Genomic DNA, 18764 nt, shown 5'->3' with positions numbered 1-18764 from the left:
AAAGAGTAAACACATTTGAAAACAAATGAATGAGGCTCTCCAATTGTGGCAAAGTAACTATAAAAATGTGTCTATAAATATACATACCATACAAATGAAAAAGTACATGCAATATATATTTATACATTAATGGTATTTTGTTCTGATGTATCCAAACCTACTGCTGTAAGTATGACATACCACAAATGCAGTACTTTGGGTTTCAAACACACAGGGTTGCAATACTATTTCAACTTTAACCTATTTTCCTTGTGCAATATTGTTATGAAAGCACTTTTTTGAATTAATGCCAAAACACATTAGAAAAAAAAACTATTTGACCTGCTGTTTTTAAAATAAATCAAATTTCGGATTTAAGGGAATGTTTTTGTATTTCTTTGTATTAGAGTTCACATTATAGTTGGTGATGGCACAATTAAGAAGAAACTTCAAATTTGGACTTCACATCACAAACGCTGCTGACCCCTGGATTAGGGTAGATTGATTTGCTAAGTAAACATGTATTACACAATGGCTTCTCCAGGCCTGCATTCTACTGCCTAAAACTCATTGGTGACCAAACATAGGAAAACACAACAACTATTACATTTTGCTGTTTGCAGTTTAGTTTTTCCAACTTTTCTCCTTTTTTATGCAGAAACTAAATTCTGAACTGGTTTATAAATGTCTATTTGAGTCAAGTTTTTAGAAAGGTTGTTGTCATGGTTCAACTTCCTGCAGCAGGACTACAGAGAATTGCAAACATTTGCAACCCGATGCAACATTTGAGGCAGCATGTCAATGGACAGAAAGCTAACAAAAAATGCAAATTAGTAAGAAGTTTGTCATTGAACTATACTGAAGTTATGTTTCTGAAATAGAAAATATGTTTCAGTGTCACAAACATGCAGGACATGACCTCTTAACCCTTGTGCTATCCTAGGCACTTTAACATTGGGAGTTGGGTCATCTAGACCCACTAGACAGTGCGCTGAACCTCTTTTCTTCAATGATTTGTGATCTTCACTGGTGTCCATGGATTACATGAAATCCTCTTCACCTTTATCCACCTTTGTCATGGTAGGGAGAACACGTCAATGTAAGGGTGGGGTCATCTGGACCCCAGAGGATAGCACAAGGGTTATTTGTGTCAAACCAAATCACAAAGCTTAATTTGAGAATCTTTGTGACACAGCTAGAGCTTCTAACTTTTGCTAATAAACTCACAAATACTGTCGCCTCACCCTGGTCAGATATCAGTGTTTGAGCTGCTATAACTGTCGACACATTTTAAAACGTAAATCTGTGGATCTCATTGCAGAGAAGTCCTGGGTTGTCGCTGTACTATTGTCACTATACTGTAGTATAAAGAAAGTAGTGTGACTATAATGAAAGTGTTGATGTTTCAATAAAAAACAAGTTCAGGCCCTTTTTTTGGACTGATTTAAAGTTCTGAAACAAACTAGTGCAAAATCTATTTACAGGAAGAAAGCATTCTAAAACCCAAACAACAAATGAACTGATTGATTTTTCTTTAAGTTAATTTGGCTCTAAATAATTTGAATTTCCTCCAATAAGAAGAACATAACAGCTGTCAAAAAAGAAGTTTACTTCTTTTTAGAAATTAAAACAGTTGAACAAAGGCATTTTTAAAAGAATCTGCTTAAAATCTGAAAGCAAAATGTTCTCTAAAAGTAAAAGTGCATGTTAAAAAAACTGTTTCAGAGAATTACAATTGATAATTGTCAAATTAAGCAAAATTGACATCAGTTCTCTACTCAAATTTTGCAGATTAATTCTTCATCAGTTCTCGTCAGTCTAAACTGGCAGACTTGCTCTGATTGACATGAGGAAGTGATTCTCTGCCGTCTCAATGAGCAAACGGAGAACCAAAGACTCCCGATGAAGCTCCCGAAAGCCTCTGCTAAGCTTTGAAGACCGACTAAAGCTTTGGTCTGACACAGTTATGCATGTGGGAGGAATTCACTTCAGCATCCTGGATTTGTATTTCGTCACCAAAATCGAATACTTTAGTCTTAAAGAAACCGATTTTCTGCTTTAACCCACACATCAGCCTTTAGATCAGGTCTTCCAAAGCCATTAAAAAGATGAAAATCAAAACCCAAATAATTCAGGGATCAGTGTTTAATTATAATGTAATGTTTTCTGGTCCAATCAGCTCCAAATCTCTTTAAATTTCTTTTCTTGGTTGGTCCACTGCAAACCTAAAATATTTAGTCAACTCTGTTGTTTCTGTTAATTTAGTTTGTTTCTAAAACACCAGTTTCTGAGCGAAGGATGTTCAAGCCGCTGTCATTATTATTGCAAATTGTATAAAATGAGACAAACACCTTTGTTGTCTTTGCCAGCAAAAAGACACAAAAAATATTAACAGCAGATCTGAGGATGAATGGCCTCTACATGTAAATTTTTCTGCTGTTACGAGTTCTTTCCACTAGAGGGAGCTACAAACAAGGAAATCCGAAATAAAACCAGGAAACAGGCTTCAAAATCTGATTTCAGACATGGAAATAAAGACAGAAAAAGTAGCGTATATTATTTTTTATTTCTGTCTGCTCTTTGCATCACAGTAAGATTCGCAAACTCAGGATTAAATCCACTAACCTTCATGGTCACAACTTCAACTATTGCATAAATACAAAGCGACGTATAGATGAAGCTTCAAACGTGAAGGAAACACCAAACAATACATTACAGGATGCAACAAGGAAAAAAATGCAACAAAAACGCTCACAGCAAAACAGTAAAAAAAAAAAAAAACAATTTAATAAAAGATCAACCTTTTTTTTACTTTTGTCAGCTTTGGTTTTATGTTGAAAATCTCTCATCTTCATTCAAAAACATGGTTGACAACAAATCTTTCCGTGCAGCGTGATGGTGAGCATGGCAATGTGGAACGAAGAGAAAAGGAGACACTGATCCAAAATGATCAACTATGCTGCCAAGAATTGTGCCAAACCTGCGTTTGTCCTCGTCCCAAAAAAATAAAAGCACCAGATTTCAGGCATCCGGATGAGGTACTAAATCCCATGCAACGATACAAGTCAATGTCCCAAAGATAAGCATGATTGGTTCTTTCCTCAAAGCACGAGTGCTTCTGTGCAACATGTCTCCATCCAGATTTGAGAGAATTAACAAAACCACAAAAAAAGGAGAAAAATATACAGAACACTAGAATTAGCTCAAATCGCTTTTCAAACAATAAATATATAGAATAAATTCAGATAAACACACACACACTTCTCAATCAACCCCAACAAGTCAACAAAAAATGAATGTTAGTGTGCTAAATAAAAATGAAAGAACGTAGCTTTGACTTGTGAAGGGTAAAAATCTCCCTTTTAAAGAGCTTAATATATGTTCTAAATGTCTGCAGTTACACCGTTTATAGAGAAATGTTGTAGTAAATGTGCAGTGCTCGGTAATTAGGAATAAGGAAAATGTATATTATTACACAATCTGGTTTTCCGAAGGTGTATATTGGCTTCGTCCCTGCCTGTTCAAAACAAAAACAAAAAAAAACTAAATCCTGAAAAAAAACTTCCAAAGAGATCGGTTTGGAAGTGTGCTTTAGTCAGTGTCCCACTGAATTCTGGGTAGAAAGTTCATTTGAATCGATGCTGGTATATTTCCTTGAACTCCTTTCAGAACCACATGCATTTATGTGTGCAGATGATTTCCACGATGGAAACGTCGGATGAATCAAAGGGCTGTTTGCCTTCCTAAACCATTATTCTCTCTTCAGTTGTCAGGATGCTCAAAATAGTGCTGCTGCTGCTGCTGCCTCTGCAAATGTACGGCGGAGCCAAAAAACACTAGGTTTGGATCTGGTGGTTCTCTTCCCTGCTGGAGGTGTTCACAGTTTGTCCGTGTCAGAAAAACAAAAAAACAAAAATCTGAGTCTGATGGAGGGCTTCCTCCATCCTTTCTAGCTGCTTCACTCGTCGTCGTCGTCTTCCTCCTCTTCACCGTCGGACAGAGAGGCACAGGGCCGGATCTGCCGATAGCCGTCCAGCCACTTCTCCACCATCTGGGTGACGAGCGGGTGGTTGCGGCGGCGGGAGCTCTTCTGAAGGGCCACTAGAACTCCGCCCTCTGTCACGCAGCAGTCCAGCCACTCCCGCAGGAGCTTCTCCTGCTGCTCCTCATTACCCATCTGAAGGAGGAGAGCAAACTGTCACAAACTCCACCTTCTCATCAAGCGCCAGCACAAACTGAGGGTCTTACTTCCTGCGCCGTGAGGAAATGAATGTGAAGCAGCTTCCTCTCGCTATCGACCAGCGGCAGGAATGTGACGGTGATGTCATCGTCCGTGTTGAGGTTGGCGCCCGCGCCGCGATTGTCAAAGCCGTCGTTCTCCATAGCAACCAGCGCTGAGAAGTGACCCCGGGTGTAGCCCAGAGCGATGGGGCTCTTCCAGCAGAAACTCTGCTCCCACAGAAGAGGCAAGTACACCCCTACAGAGGAAGATCGGAGGAAGCAGAAGGAAAAAGCTCACTTCAACAACATGAAAAGAGAGAAAACATCGACATAAAACCTTTGAACCTAATTATAAACACTAAAGACCAACTCCCATCATCTTCTGATCCATTCTTTTGGTCTTTAAGTTATGCTGTTTTTAGCCCAAATCTAAAAACTGTGGGATTTTCTAGGACATAGTTTCTGCAGAGCAGCAGTACTTCATTAGAAACTCCTCACAGAGTTGTGGGCGTTAAGCCTCTACTGGGGGGTATTCCAGGAAGCATGTTTAAACTAGCCTGACTTTAACCCTGAGCTCTGGCTGAAATCCGCCTGAACTTGCTTACCCGGGGTATGTCGGTTCCAAAAGACCGGATATGAGTTGGCGTAATTACACTCGACTTGGTAACCCTGGGTTAATGCACGTGCGCGGCAAGTACATAAAGACATTCTCAATGGATCGCCGATTTACGGAGTCACCATGGAAACGGGTGGAGAAAAAAAGAGAGCGCGACACTTCAGTGAGACGGAGTTGGAGATTTAAATGACGGCGTATGAAGATTATACGTCCATCAAGAAGTAATACGGCTGCATCAGCAAAAGAAAGAGTTTCTGCTTTTAGTAGAAGAACAGACAAAGTAAACGCACAAGTTTCTGATCTTATTTCCATTTTCCTTGTAACGCATATGTATCTAACTTAAATGAATTACTTCTATTGGTAACAAGTAATTGAGTTAAATTTATTCAACCTCATTTCTATAAAACTCAGTAATTTTTTGTACAACTCAAATTTACGTTTTATCTAACTAAATGTCACATTACTCCAATTCAATTTATATTTTTCCATCTTAATTAATTATGATTCTTGAACTCTCATGTGTGTAAGTTTGAGCCGGCAGATATGCTCATTTTTATAACAATTAAAAGGACGGGGAAAAAGAATTCTCCGTCATTATAATTACAAATAAAGAAGGTAGGAGTGCTATATAAACTCATCATTCTCTCCTTCACTCTCACTCATGGTGCAGAGACGTAAGCACAGTAGGACAAAGTAACTCAGCAAAACACGGTAAAACACAGTAAAATAGCTAAACAACTAAACACATTGGGTCAAAAACCCACACTTAAACCCAAATCCGTCCAGACAGGCAAAGGGAATGATATCCCAGAATCCCTTGCGGTGCCGCTCTAACAGCAGCACCAAAGTTACAGCTACTTAATTGAATTAATTTGAATGAAAGGAAAATAATTGTCTGAAAACTACGTGTTATTTTTAAGGTGACCTAACAAAAAATGATTTATCTTAACTGAAGCAAATAATTAAGTTAGACCAAAGTAAAAAAGTTTATCTTTCCAACATCCATACGTGGTCTTATCACCCTCTCACGGTGGAAAAAGTATTATCTGAGCTTCTTCATCCACTAAATCATCTTCAAATGGACACTCCATGCTGCTTCACCTCTCTGTAAACAAACTAAGCTTCAACTAAACCTGCTCCGTACCAGGTTATGTTCAGAGCATGAGTTGCCATGGCAACTTAACCTACCCTGAAACATACCTCCATTTCTGGAACTGAAAGATGAGGTTATCAACTTCCTTAGCCTCAAACTTATCGTGGGAGCTAGCATAACCTGATTTCTGGAATACCCCCCTGATATCCCATCATCCCTTTGTTTACACCCTCTCTCGTTAGCTTACAGCTGAGCGGTGCAACAGAAACGGTGAGCAATATGAAGCTATCCAGTCGTACAGTTTTGATCCAGATTCCAGCTCAGACGAGCAAAACAAAGACGTGAACGGATCTATTGGTCTACGAGTGGATGCATCAGAATGGAGTGGAGCGGGGAGACTTTAGCTCGCCCATTTCAGTTTCTACATCAAAATGGAGCTTTTGAAAAAATACACATTTAACCTTTTTTAATCAGGAAGGTCTCATTAAGATTGAAGACCTCTTTTCTTTTTTTTATTCTTTTTTTCCAGCAAACAAACAATACAAAAATACAATATCAAAAAAAAGAACACGTTTTTTTTAATAAAATAAAAAAACCTGCTGATATTACATTTAAATGTTTAAGTAGAGCTCAACTTGTCTTTATACTGTTGAAATAATCAATAAATGGTTGCCATGTTTCATAAAAAAGGTTTTCTTTCTAAATGTAAGTATCGCATTATGTTTCCCACCAACTGAAGATGTGTGCATCAGTGTGCAGCAGACATGGTTCAAAATCCTTCACAGACTGCACTACTGCAGGAAAAAAGGATCAAGAATGTTCTCAGAGTGGACCCTTCATGTGAACGTTCTGGACATGTCCCTGCCTCACTGTCCCACACATTTTGGGACTGCAACAAAATCCTTCCCTTTTGGAAACAAATATTTGAAATATTGTCTCGAATATTTCAGGTTAAACTCCCAGAGCAGGATTATTTGGAGTGCCAACTGCTGGAATTTGTCTAAACAGTAAACAAAAAAATGTCTTAAGGTATGTTACCCTATTGGCTAGACGTCTAATGCTACTTCATTGGAAAAGCAAATTTCCCCCAAAAACCTCTTTTCTGATGGAGTCCTGGCCAAGAGGCAGGAATTTCTAAAACACCAGGACGTAAAATGGATAACAGTCCCATTATATTACATTAAAATGTCTTCTAAATAACACTTGCATGTTAATGAAGTTTTTCAGTCACATTTAAAGGCAGCAGATCTGTCAGCTTCCAATCTTTCTGTATGATGTTCCAGGTAGCAGGAGCAGAGTAAAGAAATGCTTCATCAGCTCTAATTTACTCCTGAATTAAGAAATACTCAGAAATGCAGTTTTAATTATTAATTCTTTTATACGTGTCCTCCATCTCGAGAAAAATGCTACAAGAACATGCTAAAAACACCATTTTTATTGAGTGGTTCTTTAAATGCTCTCCTCCTCCTCCTCCCCCTGTCATTTCACTCTGGAGCACAGCCCCCCCCCCCGTGTGTTTTACCCCTTAAGCTTAAACTGTGGTTCCATCAGTCTTTAGCACACTGGCCCTCACACGGCTCTCTTTGTGTCTCCTGCACAGCATCATTCAACAGTCAAATTCAATCCAGAAGGAGGTGGACGCCTGTTCTCCTCACCCACAGAGCTGCAGGAGCTCGGCTGCCTCAGGAGGTGTTTGGGACGTTTTACAGCCTCTCAGCAACAACAACCTCAAGACTTACTCACACATAAAACAATCTAGTTTTAATCAAAACGGCCTGCTCACCTTGAAAACGAGTGTACCCCAGTGTTTCGCCACGGAAACTTTTGTAATACTTCACTCCGTAGACGATTATGGGCCTTCGAAGTATGTGTGCAAGGACAAAAATGTGGGTCTGCTCCAAGCTGGACCCTGGCTGCAGACATTTAAAGAACAAAACACAATACAGAAGGATCAAACTGTTAGAACAAACTGAGAGATAGACCACAGCTTTGGAAAATACAGAGATTCCTGACAGATGCCAAGTGAAACCAGCATTATGCAACAGCAAAGGCATGAAAAACAGCAGATCACAGAGTCGTCACACCTCAAAAATAATAACAGGCCAGCCGAATGCTTAGTGGGATCCTGAAGAGCAGTTCTGATGACAGGCAGGATGCACTTTCAAGGATGTGCAGCAAATTGCCCTCTTACATAATTGATGCGTCGTCAGCGTAGCTGACTTTCTGCATGACAAGCTAGCGTGTTTGGTGACGACGTGTTGCTGTCGTCAACATGTACCTGGCTGGCGAGGGAAAGGATGAAAGCCCAGTCCTTCTGCCACTGCTCCTCTCGAAGGGAGAAGTGCAAGCCGAAGCTCTGGGAGTACCAGGACTCCCACTCCTTCCAGCGAGTGTAGAACCTGCACACACACACACAAACATGACACACACACGCACACACACACACCGCTTAGCTAGTTCCGCTGCTTTCTCCTCCTCTGTTGTGGTTAAGGTCGGGCTCCGGCCATTTTCTCTTTTCAGATCCCACAAACCTCACATGAATCCCACAGGGCTGATATTTCTGAGTGAATAGATCCAAATCCTAATCAGAGAATGTTTGTTTCTGTGTGTCTTTGTTGTGGGGAAAAAAAAAAAAGATGTGCAAAGCAGAACCATTGGAAAAGCTGATTTCACTTGTGGAGTTCCAGTAGGAGGCGTGCAGTATGTGGAACTCTAAAATGTGCACAAACACTGGGAGTGGACCTTTGGAAATAGGAAACATGTGCTTTCACTTTGATGCAGAAATCTCAACAGAAAAAAAGGAACAAGAGCGCTTCTAGAAGTTTAGAGTTAAGTGGTCAGGAATCCTATTTTAATAAAAGCTCTTTGTTGCTTTAAATAAGTCTGGATGTGGACACTGTTTTACAGCTTTAGTGCAACGCCGTCAGCAATCTGGGTCAGAGTTTGACGTTTCTGCACGAGGTCCAAACTTTGGACTTGGATTGTAACTTAAAAAGCATTTTTCAACACAAAGGTTAGAGTGAGCCTTTAGCAGAACACACGCCGGCAGATTTGGTGTTGTTTAAAGACCCAATCAGATGAAACGTGGTATTCCTCTTTAATATATTCTTGTGGCATTTTTCTGATGGAGTAACAAGAAAATGAAGCTCAAAATTGCATTTCTGCATTCAAATCATTGTGAATCAGGAGCAGATGAAAACATGCAGGTGGAAAAAAGGATTCTGCTGAACAGTTTGGTTGAATTTAAATAAGCCACACTGACACGGAGTTGCATTTTTAAACCCGTCTCACCAGTGGGAGCAGTCGTGTAAACTGTCATGGAGGGTCTTGCGAAGCACCGAGTCCTTGTCATAGATGCCCCATGTCGCCTGCAGCACCGAGTCGAGGAGGCAGTCGCCAGCTGTGCGGTTCCAAAGAGCGTACAGTCGACTGTCCAACCTCGTCCCGAGCTCCAGGGACCAGTTGATGATGGGAGACTCTTCCTCAAGCTCTGAACAAGAAAACAGGACAGGTTGAGTGCTGGATTTCTGCTTTAAAGTATGCCACAGAGTTTTTAAGTAGCAGATGTGAATAATAGAACAGCAGCGAAAATATGCTTTAGTGAGGCAACGGAAGAATGTTTTTGCCCTGTGTCGGTCAATTAGAAGCAGTGATTCTGGTTAAATGTTTACAAAGTTTTTAATTATGTAAGATTTTATTAAGAATCAATATCTCCAACCAGGTAAACAAATTCTGATTCATCAAATCCAAGATTGATTTTAAGTGTCTTATTTTAAGAAAAGGGCTCCTCTGTTTGGCAATAATATAAGTATCCATCATTTTATTCATTAAAGAGTTTTTTTCCTACCCAAATTAGAAATGATTGGACAACAGTTGCACCTTTTTGTTTTCAAAAATGTGTTTGTTTTCAATCTAAAACAGGCCACACATTTCTCCTCTTGCTGTTTTCATGATGAAGGATTTCACCTTTTTGGACATCTCGGTCCAGCACCTCATCAAACAGCTTTTCCTGAACTGCTGGGGGCAGATCCTCGATGTCTGCAACAAAAAAAAAAAAATAATCAAATGGAAGAAAAACACAGCAATAAAATGAAGGAATCAACCTGGATAGTATTCAAAAATGTGCATGTCTTCATATTTCAGCTTTCTGCAAGAGCTGAACGGTCAGAAGAGCCTTTCTGCCTCCGTGTATTTTAACGTTTGCCACCATGTTTTTTCCCTCTGCAACAGTCAGAGCTTTCAACAGCACGTTGCCAGTTCTCACTAACACAGTGGAGCTTATTCTTGAGCTGAAATAATGACAGCACTGACTGTGGAGCTGAACAGAATGAGTTTCTATTGTGGCAGGAAAGCAGGAGCAGCTCTGCTGCACAACATTTGACATAAAAAAACGCCGTAGCTGAAAAAACAACAACAACTATCTCGCACAATGAAATCGGATAAAAAACAATGGAAACCAGGCTACTGAAAGAAAATAAGAGAAAAAGCTACAAATGCCTGGTTGGCAGCCTGTATATTCAGCATAAAGAAGCAACACTAAAAGACAGAGCCAGGCGGGGCCTCCATATTCTGGCAGCTGGAAACGGACAACCGCAGCATTATGCCCACTCAGCGGACAAACAACAAATTATTTGACACAACACAAGTAAACAACAATACACAAGTTAAGGGGGACAGCTTCCCTTTAGCAGCAGGCTAATAAAAGTTCTCTTTGTGCTGCATGATGACATAACTCAGATCTATTGTTTGTACTGATGAAAGGGCGTGGTGCTGACCAGCAGGCAGAGTGAAGGTGACCAGGTCTGTGAGGAAATAGCAAGTGAAGTCTCCTTTGCGCTGGTGAAGAGAGGCGGCCACCTCGCGGCGGATCTGCTCGGTCAGCTCAGGACACACCATGGCTGGGATACACTTGGCCGCCTGCTGGGACACCTGCAGAGAGGATGATGGGAAAAGGAAAGGTTAAAGGGGGGAAATGAACAGTCACTTACACTAAACATAGAAAAATAACAGAAAACATCATAAAAAAGACTTTAACACAACAAAACCAAACAAATAGCTTTACAAATTAGAGGCAAACTTTAAATAACATGACATACAAAATAAGGCTAATATTCTCAGCTAACAGCCTAAAATAACTGCAAATAGAAAAATGTTAGATCACAAAAAAAAAGTCTAATCTTATCGTTATTTGCCAATGAAATGTCAAGAGGCTAAATGAGGAATAACAATAATATTTGTGTATCAAGGTGGCACCTTTATTTTTGGACACTGACCTCTGTGAGCAACACCGCCAGCATGTCCTGTCTTTGGAAGCGGATTGCTAAGTGAACCAAAGTGAAGCCGTCATCAAACGCCGAGGGACGATTTAACAGTCGCACCTCATCGGATGTCAGTTGCCTTGCGATGTCACCTCCAGATGACTTGTAAGCTTCAACGGCTCCCAGGTCACCTTCTACCACACCTTTAGAGACGGACAGGAGAGTCAAAGAGGAGTCACCAAGTTCAGCTGGAGCCACATAAAGAGAACTTTTAGTTTACTGGCATTAAGAAATTTACCACAAAAAAACAGACTTTTAGTTTAGACTAAAAGTCATTTTTGAAACCACACTAGCAGATTTATAGATTTTTTTTTGCTAGAATCCCAGCGCTGTCAGAGGCCGCACTTTGTGAAGGAAAGAGTTATTGTGACCTGACATAATGAACATATAAAAAGGGGAACTAAAGGAAAACCTTGTGCTGGGGACAATGTGCTCTCGTAAACTATGAAAAGCTAGAGATCAGAATGTGCTTTATCTCTGCGGCAGCTGCAACGTTTTGGAGATTTATCTAACTTTGAATTCAAGCAGAAGAAACAATGGGTTCTACACTAATCTGTCAGCTGCTTTCCCCCTCAGATCCAAGCATAAATGGGAGAAAAAAAGGTGTGGTGGGTGAAGAAGATGCAAGCGTTTGCTCTGTTTTCTGTTCTAATTATAGCACAAATATCACAGTCACACACAAACAATCGGTGACAGCCTGAGCGCACATGAATCCTGTCCAAAAATAAAATTCTATATGACTAAAGTGGTAGAAATTAAATGGCATTAAGTGTTTAGCGGTTAAATAACAGGCGAGTTCTACAACTTTCACCAGAACAGAACTAACAGGATGGATGTTTCATGGACTTGGGAGCTCAATCATAAATCATTCAGTGCTTTTCTGTAAAGGAGAAAAGAAAGAAAAAAAGGTGATGTGGAGCCCTCCTAACAACAAGCAGTAGCACACTGTGATTAAAAACAGCTTTAAATTGCGATGGAGACTATTAGTGTAAACAGCTCAACCAAAAATGTACATTTCAACCAATCAAAAGGGAGATCCGCGGGTTAAGGGCTTCATTGGAATTACTGGGAAATCTCCAAACATCAAAGCTGAAATTACTTCCAGCAAACAAAAATCCTCCTCATTTCGAGCACAGCCAGTAAATACTGGTGCATCTGACAGCATCAAACACAGTTGATCTTTTGTTCTCACGTCAAAGGACCGCACACAATGCTCAGCTGCACGATCTCTCGAGCCAAAGCTGGAGAGACGTGGAGTGGGTGGAAGGACCCGCTGTGCCATGTGGAGCTGGCTGGTACTGAGAGGCGAGGAGAGACACTACACACCATCAGTGTGAGGGTGGGAGACAGCGAGCACTAAACAAAATGCTTGGTTGGTGTGGGTGTGCCCTCAGAATCACAGTGTTGCAGTCACAATCCCAAAGGCTGCAACACAACATCAAGATGCATGAAAACACACTGACGGGAGAGAATAGATGATCAGTTTCCTCTTTCACTGTTATCTTTCCAACCATATTTGCTTTACAATAGGTTTAAAAAAAGTATCAAAGAACTTCTACTCAAGGGAACTAAAGGGCAAAACTTTGTTCCCAGTTCTGCTGATGTGTAGAGATTTCTTGTTGAGCCTGAACAACTACAAATGCTGCATGTGCTCTGTTCATGAAGCAAATTAAATCTTTGCCAGCCTGAGATTATGTTGAACATCCTGCTGTTTTCAACTCTGAACACTGATTTCCTCCTAAAAGGCTAGCAAGATCAAAGTACAAATACCTCAAAGGGACCAAGGCAAAGAAACAATGTTAATAGGTATTTAGTTGCTTTGATAGTCTAAACGTTCTCTGCTGCTTTCTTATCTTAAATGAACTTTAGATAACAAACAAATCACATAGGTACATGTCTCATAAAAGTGAGGGCTTTCACTTTTTCCTGCAGACGACTCAGTAGCCTGTATGTAAGCAAACGGTATGAATCTTTAAGCTAATACAATTTCTTGGAAAAAAAGAAAAAAAAAAACCTCTTGGCTAGCTAAACAACTTTTGACGTTTTTTGGTTTATGTCAACAGTTATTTCAAAGATCTATGACTGTATCTCCTTCAGAGATTAATTTTGAGATTAAATAAACCAAATAAACATAAACATCTTTTAAGAGCACTGAAGGAGTGAACCATTATGAAGAACCCAATACCGCAGAACACAGTCTTTCTGTAATAATTGACTTTTTTTGCTAATTTTGACAACAGTTTACTGTGCCCATTACAAATATCCGATATCCAAACGGAGTTTGCATTCTTGGATTTGTTAAAGACCCAATCCAACCATCTTTTGTTCTATTATAAAAGCATTTCCTGTGGTTTTTTAATTAAGATTACCCTGTTTTTAGCCAAAATCTAAAAACCTGTGTCGTTTTCTAGGACTTTTTTTCTGGAGAGCGGCAGGAGTTGATCAGAAATTCACCTTAGACTGTGGGCAGGACTGGTGGCGTGTAGTAAACCCACCCCCACTTCCCGTCACGATGCAAGCCTACAGCCTCTCTCAACCCCAACCTAACATTACCGGTGCAACAAAAAATGCCGAGCATTATCAGCGCTATCCAGTCGTACAGTTTTGAGCCAGATATCAGCCCAGACGAGGCAAACAAAGACGTACGTTGATCAATTATTCTACAAGTGGATGCATCAGAAAGTAGTGGAGCAGGGAGCTTGTGGCTGGCCGATTGTAGCTTCTAAGTAACAACTACGCTCTTTTTCAAACAGCATTTTTTCATCCTTTTTGCTCCTGATTCACCACAATTTGAAAAAAGAAATGCCCAGAAATTCAATTTTCACTTTATTTTGTGTCAATCATCAGAAAAATACCACAAAAACCTGTTAAAAGCGCCATTTTCATTGGACTGGGTCTTTAACAGTGATACGTTAGAGAATAAGGGCTTCCTTTGGTTATGACCGCTATAAAAGATTTAAATAGTCACAAAGTTGGTTGTGTTTATGTGAAACTTACCAACACATGCATTGAGGAAGAGCCAGTCCGTTCTTCTCATTCTGTTTTTAATCTGTTTCAGTTTTTTGAAATCCACCTCAAGATCCTCTTTGATGTCAATTCCAGCACCAGATTCTAGTTCAATCCTTTGAAAGTCCATATTCACCTCCGACTCCCGTTTTGTTGTTGGGGGTGACCTTCTCTGGCTGCTGCTACAGCCCCCTACGACACCTACCATGCCCCCCACTCCCTGTCCAACCACATGCCCGACAACACCCCTCCTGTTGTCGCCATCCTGCTCATTACGTTTGGAGGTTAGCTGTTGGCTCTCAGGCGCCGAAGCGAGTTCGATGGGTTCAGCTAGCAGACTATTTGGCCTGGGGTGATCACATACAACACATTTGAGCGCTTTGGCCCAGTTCTCATAAGTGCAGGCGGAGCAGGTCCAACGCTGTGAATGAGTGTTGAGTCTATTCCGGTCATTATACTCCTCACAGGGATCTATAGTGTTGGTGGGGGGAGAAGGGCGACATCCAGAGCATGAGGTCTGTGGAGATTCTGTTGGGCTGCGTGGCTGCTGGGTTTGATGTCCTTGATGGGTTTCTTGCTTCTGCTGTTGAGAATGCTGTCTCTGACACAAACACTGCGTGCAACGGATGGCGCGGGGCCAGTTCAAATAGGTGCACATGTGACACGACCACTTGCTGGTCGTCTCTGGCACATGTGCAATCCGAACACGAGGTCGGGCGCTGGAGTCTGGACAAATGAGTAAGCTGGATCCCCCTTGAGATGGACTGTTGCTTAGGCTTGCAGGGTCCCACTGATGCAGACTGGCATCCAGGGCAGGGCTGCTCTTAAAGGGTTCCTCAGTAATGATGGCACCCCCGCTGGGCCTCTGAGCGCGGCACATGGTGCACTTGATGGCTGACGGCCAGTTCTCGTATGTGCAGTATTCACAGACCCACTTGGCAACCAGCTCAGTCATCGTCGCAGAGCCAATGAAGGAGGCTGCCTGCCGTTCAGAGGGGCTGTCAGCTCGGCAGATCCCCTCCAAAGAAGATCACACAGCAACCAGCGACCTAGAAATAAAAAGTATGGTCAATTAGCTAGGTGCTTTGGCATTATATCAAATAATATCAAAAGCACACTACATACAGTATATAGTTAACATTCAAGCTAAACCTTTTATTAGTTTAAACATCTGTCCAGATGCAAGACGCTTTTCTATAGCCTCTTGAATTATGTTAAATCTTTGGCACCACATATTGCTGTGGTAGCAAACTTTCAGAGCAAAGTACAGCGGCAAAGCTGCAGGTTTTATTGCAGCTCTGCACTCAGATAGTGCATTTAAACACACAAATGTACACACAGCAGGAAACTGCACCCTAGACCTGAGCCGGGTAACAAGAGGCTAGGACGGATGAAAGCTGACACGCAGGAGGGAGGTGCATGACTGGTTGAGAAACCAGCTCACTGAAAGACTGAAACCGAGAATGGATGATGAGACCACGGCCTAGAGAAACAGACATGTAGGTGGCTCCCACCATGACTCTAGCTAGATAGGCAACAAACAAGCAGGAGGCATAAAAATACCAACAAAAGTTAATATGTTCCATCTTTTTCTTAATGCAACTCTCCCCTGGAAGCTGGTTCATTAATATGAGTGTGTTACTGTTTTAAAATTCCACTCCAGTCATCTTTTGATCTATTGTAAAAGCGTTCCCTGAGGTCTTGTAAATATGATTACGCTGCTTTTAGAAAAAAATAAAAAAAAACCTGTCTCCAGGATATAGTTTCTGCAGTAGTTGATCAGAAATTCGATTTAGTGATGTGGGCAGGTCTGTTTGCACACAGTAAGCCTGCACTGACTTCCCATCATCCCTCCATTAACACTCTCTCTCCCCGTAGCGTACAGCCCCTCACACCCATTGACTGTGTCAGAGAACTGGACTAAGAAATCTTGCCCGCCTTTCATTCCCAATAGGAAGTACCCGCTGGTTACAAGAAGCCAAAAACCCATAAACCTGAACCTGCCTATTATTCAGTCTCTGCGAAAAACCGGTGTGCATTGATGCTCACTAGATCAGCGGATATACACCACAATGCATTGCGTCTGAAGAATTTTTGCCAAAAAATGTATTTAAATGTATTTTTTTAATAAACCATCAAGATTTTTGTATTCAGAAGACAGTGGACTGATAAATGATTGTCGCAAAACGCTCATATCAATTCAATTTTAACTTTGTGAAATTGATGGCGTCATATCTGCCGTTAAAAAAAAAAAAAAAAGTAGTGAGCATTGTGTCCGGATTGCTTTTAAAATTCAGGGCAATACATAGTACTGCACTAGGGCTGCACGATATGAGGAAAACTCGCGATATGCGATATTGGTGATTAATATTGCGATAACGATATAATTTGCGGTATATAAACAAACAGCAAAACAACCAAAAACATCATTTCCATTTCACTGCAACAGTTTAAAAATGATACTCCAAAGGACCCTCGTCGACGTAGGAGGCAAACATCAAACATAAAAGGGCTCATCTGGTTGATCAACAACGCAAACGGGTCCTTCCGATTGGTTAAATGCATAAAGGGATTTATTTCATTTGTTCAATATTTCAAGCTGCCATGAGATTGTTTTAGCACATTTAAGGTAACCATTTATTGCGATTTTCGCCGTCTTTTGCGGTATGCATATTGCACAGCTTAATGTCGCGATAAATTTGCGGTATATTGTGCAGGCCTATACTGCACTATATAGTTTTTTGTAGTTAGGGGTTAGGGTGGGAATTTGGACAGAGCCCAATTCTCCTGAGCCTGCTTTAAGTGGAAGGGGAGTGGACTTCCAAAAAGCTCACTCCTGACTGGTGACAGTAGATGCCATATAAACATTGACTCAGACTTGGACCAATCACTGCTTACTGTTGCTGTCTGGCTCCAAGTGGCGGCGTCCGTATCGGGAAAAATGGCTACTAAATTGCCTTCACTCCCCGAGTCCAGTTCTCTTATACAGTCAATGTAAAACATTACCGGTGCAGCAAAAATGGTGAGCAATATTGGGCTTATCAAGCCGCACAGTTTTGAGCCTAATGAGGAACACAAAACAATAATGGATCCATCCAAATAGTCAGAAATGCTATTGTAAGCTTATTTTTTTTCTGTCTGTCCTCCGTCATAAGAAAAATACGACAAGAACATGTTAAAAAAAACGATTTAGTGGGTCTTTAATTTATTCATAAAACTTAGCTAACTAACTTTTGTTAGTTTTGTTTAACAGACTTGTGATTGTATTATTTAAACTCCTGCAGCCTTTTTGTAGTCATTTTTATTTACGTTATTGAATTGTTGTTTTGCTATTGCACTGTCCCTCATTTATTACAGTCACTTTAAATAGCAGGGTAAAGCTCAAGGGGGCTAAAGTTTCCGGTGCACTTAACTTGTGTAGTTTAATTCATTCATGCCCTATCATTATCAGCTCATGGAACAGAGTTATACAAAACACCTTTTAGTAGAGTGCTACTGTTAAAGGAAAAGCCTGGAGGGGTGTTGCCTAACTCACTGTGTTTACACCACGCCTCTAGTTTACCAACACAACGTGTGAAAGTCTACTAATTTGCATTAACCCCTAATAGCGACGAGTTCTCCTCAAGCTAAACATGCACCAATGTCCGCTCTGGGACTTTCTAGCCCGCGAACTAGTGGCCACGAGCCGCTTTACTGGTCACAAACAAAACCTTGAAACTTTTGTGTTGTTTTTGTTAAGTTTAACATTCGAGTAGTAAGCTAACTTCGTTCAATTAACGACTTAGCTAAGTTGTAACGAGTTAACAGGACCACGAAAGCTAGCTGGTCGTCTAACCATGACAACCGTTTATGGGTTTGTCAGCCAACAATTACGGTCAAGCTAGTAGCTGCTCGCTAACATTACGCGATTATGTTTAGCCAGTAAACCGTCAGGCCCTCCACCAGCGGAACAAGAGGCGGTGTAACCCTCACCTTTGCTCCTTAGTGTTTACACTGCTCAGTCCCCCGCTGCAGCCAAAGCAACTGGAGGTCCCTCCGTAATCGGAGAACCTCACTCCGGTCCAAACTCGGTTTCCTCCTACTTCTTGGACGCTACTAGCCGCATATTTACTCCTTTTGGGGTACCGCGAGTCACACCACAGTGTGGTAAAAAAATAAATAAAAAAGAACCCCCCTCCCAGTCCCCTCCCACGGCTAATATTCCCAGCCTTAAATCATTTTAATCCTTTTCTCGGAGTAAAGGAGGAAAAAATACCAGGCAGAAAGCCTTTAATGGCGGCACGGAGGGAAACAAGCCGCACCGCAAAATTAACTACAGAGCTGAGGCTCTGAGCGGCGCACAGCCAGAGGCAGGACCAGGATTTACCACCTGAATCTGCCAACGAAGCTGATTGGTCAATACTGAAGGATGTACAAAATTCATCCAATCAGAGTTCACGTTTTAAAAAAAAAAGGACTGTAAGCTGAAAAACACATTTAAAAGCTATGAAAAGCAATAATGTTCATACCATTATTTTCCTAAATTTTACTC

The 18764-nt window shown here is 41.0% G+C and overlaps 1 protein-coding gene across 1 annotated transcript; it reads right to left on the bottom strand.

The window, feature by feature from the left end:
• Positions 1-2526: 2526 nt before the first annotated feature.
• On the bottom strand, positions 2527-18565 carry LOC101168392 (ubiquitin thioesterase Zranb1). Its single transcript, XM_004077078.4, has 10 exons — positions 18206-18565; positions 14225-15282; positions 11183-11370; positions 10685-10838; positions 9876-9947; positions 9201-9399; positions 8188-8308; positions 7693-7822; positions 4228-4457; positions 2527-4156 (listed from the first exon to the last, which is right to left on the bottom strand). The coding sequence occupies exons 2-10, from the start codon at positions 15186-15188 to the stop codon at positions 3938-3940; spliced, it is 2277 nt and encodes a 758-aa protein (XP_004077126.1). The 5' UTR covers positions 15189-15282; positions 18206-18565; the 3' UTR covers positions 2527-3937.
• Positions 18566-18764: the final 199 nt, after the last annotated feature.

The sequence above is a fragment of the Oryzias latipes genome, chromosome 15 (genome assembly GCF_002234675.1).
Source record: "Oryzias latipes chromosome 15, ASM223467v1".
NCBI classification, from domain to species: domain Eukaryota; kingdom Metazoa; phylum Chordata; class Actinopteri; order Beloniformes; family Adrianichthyidae; genus Oryzias; species Oryzias latipes.
Note: the sequence above shows the minus strand (reverse complement) of the source record. Positions and strands in the feature narration are given on the sequence as shown.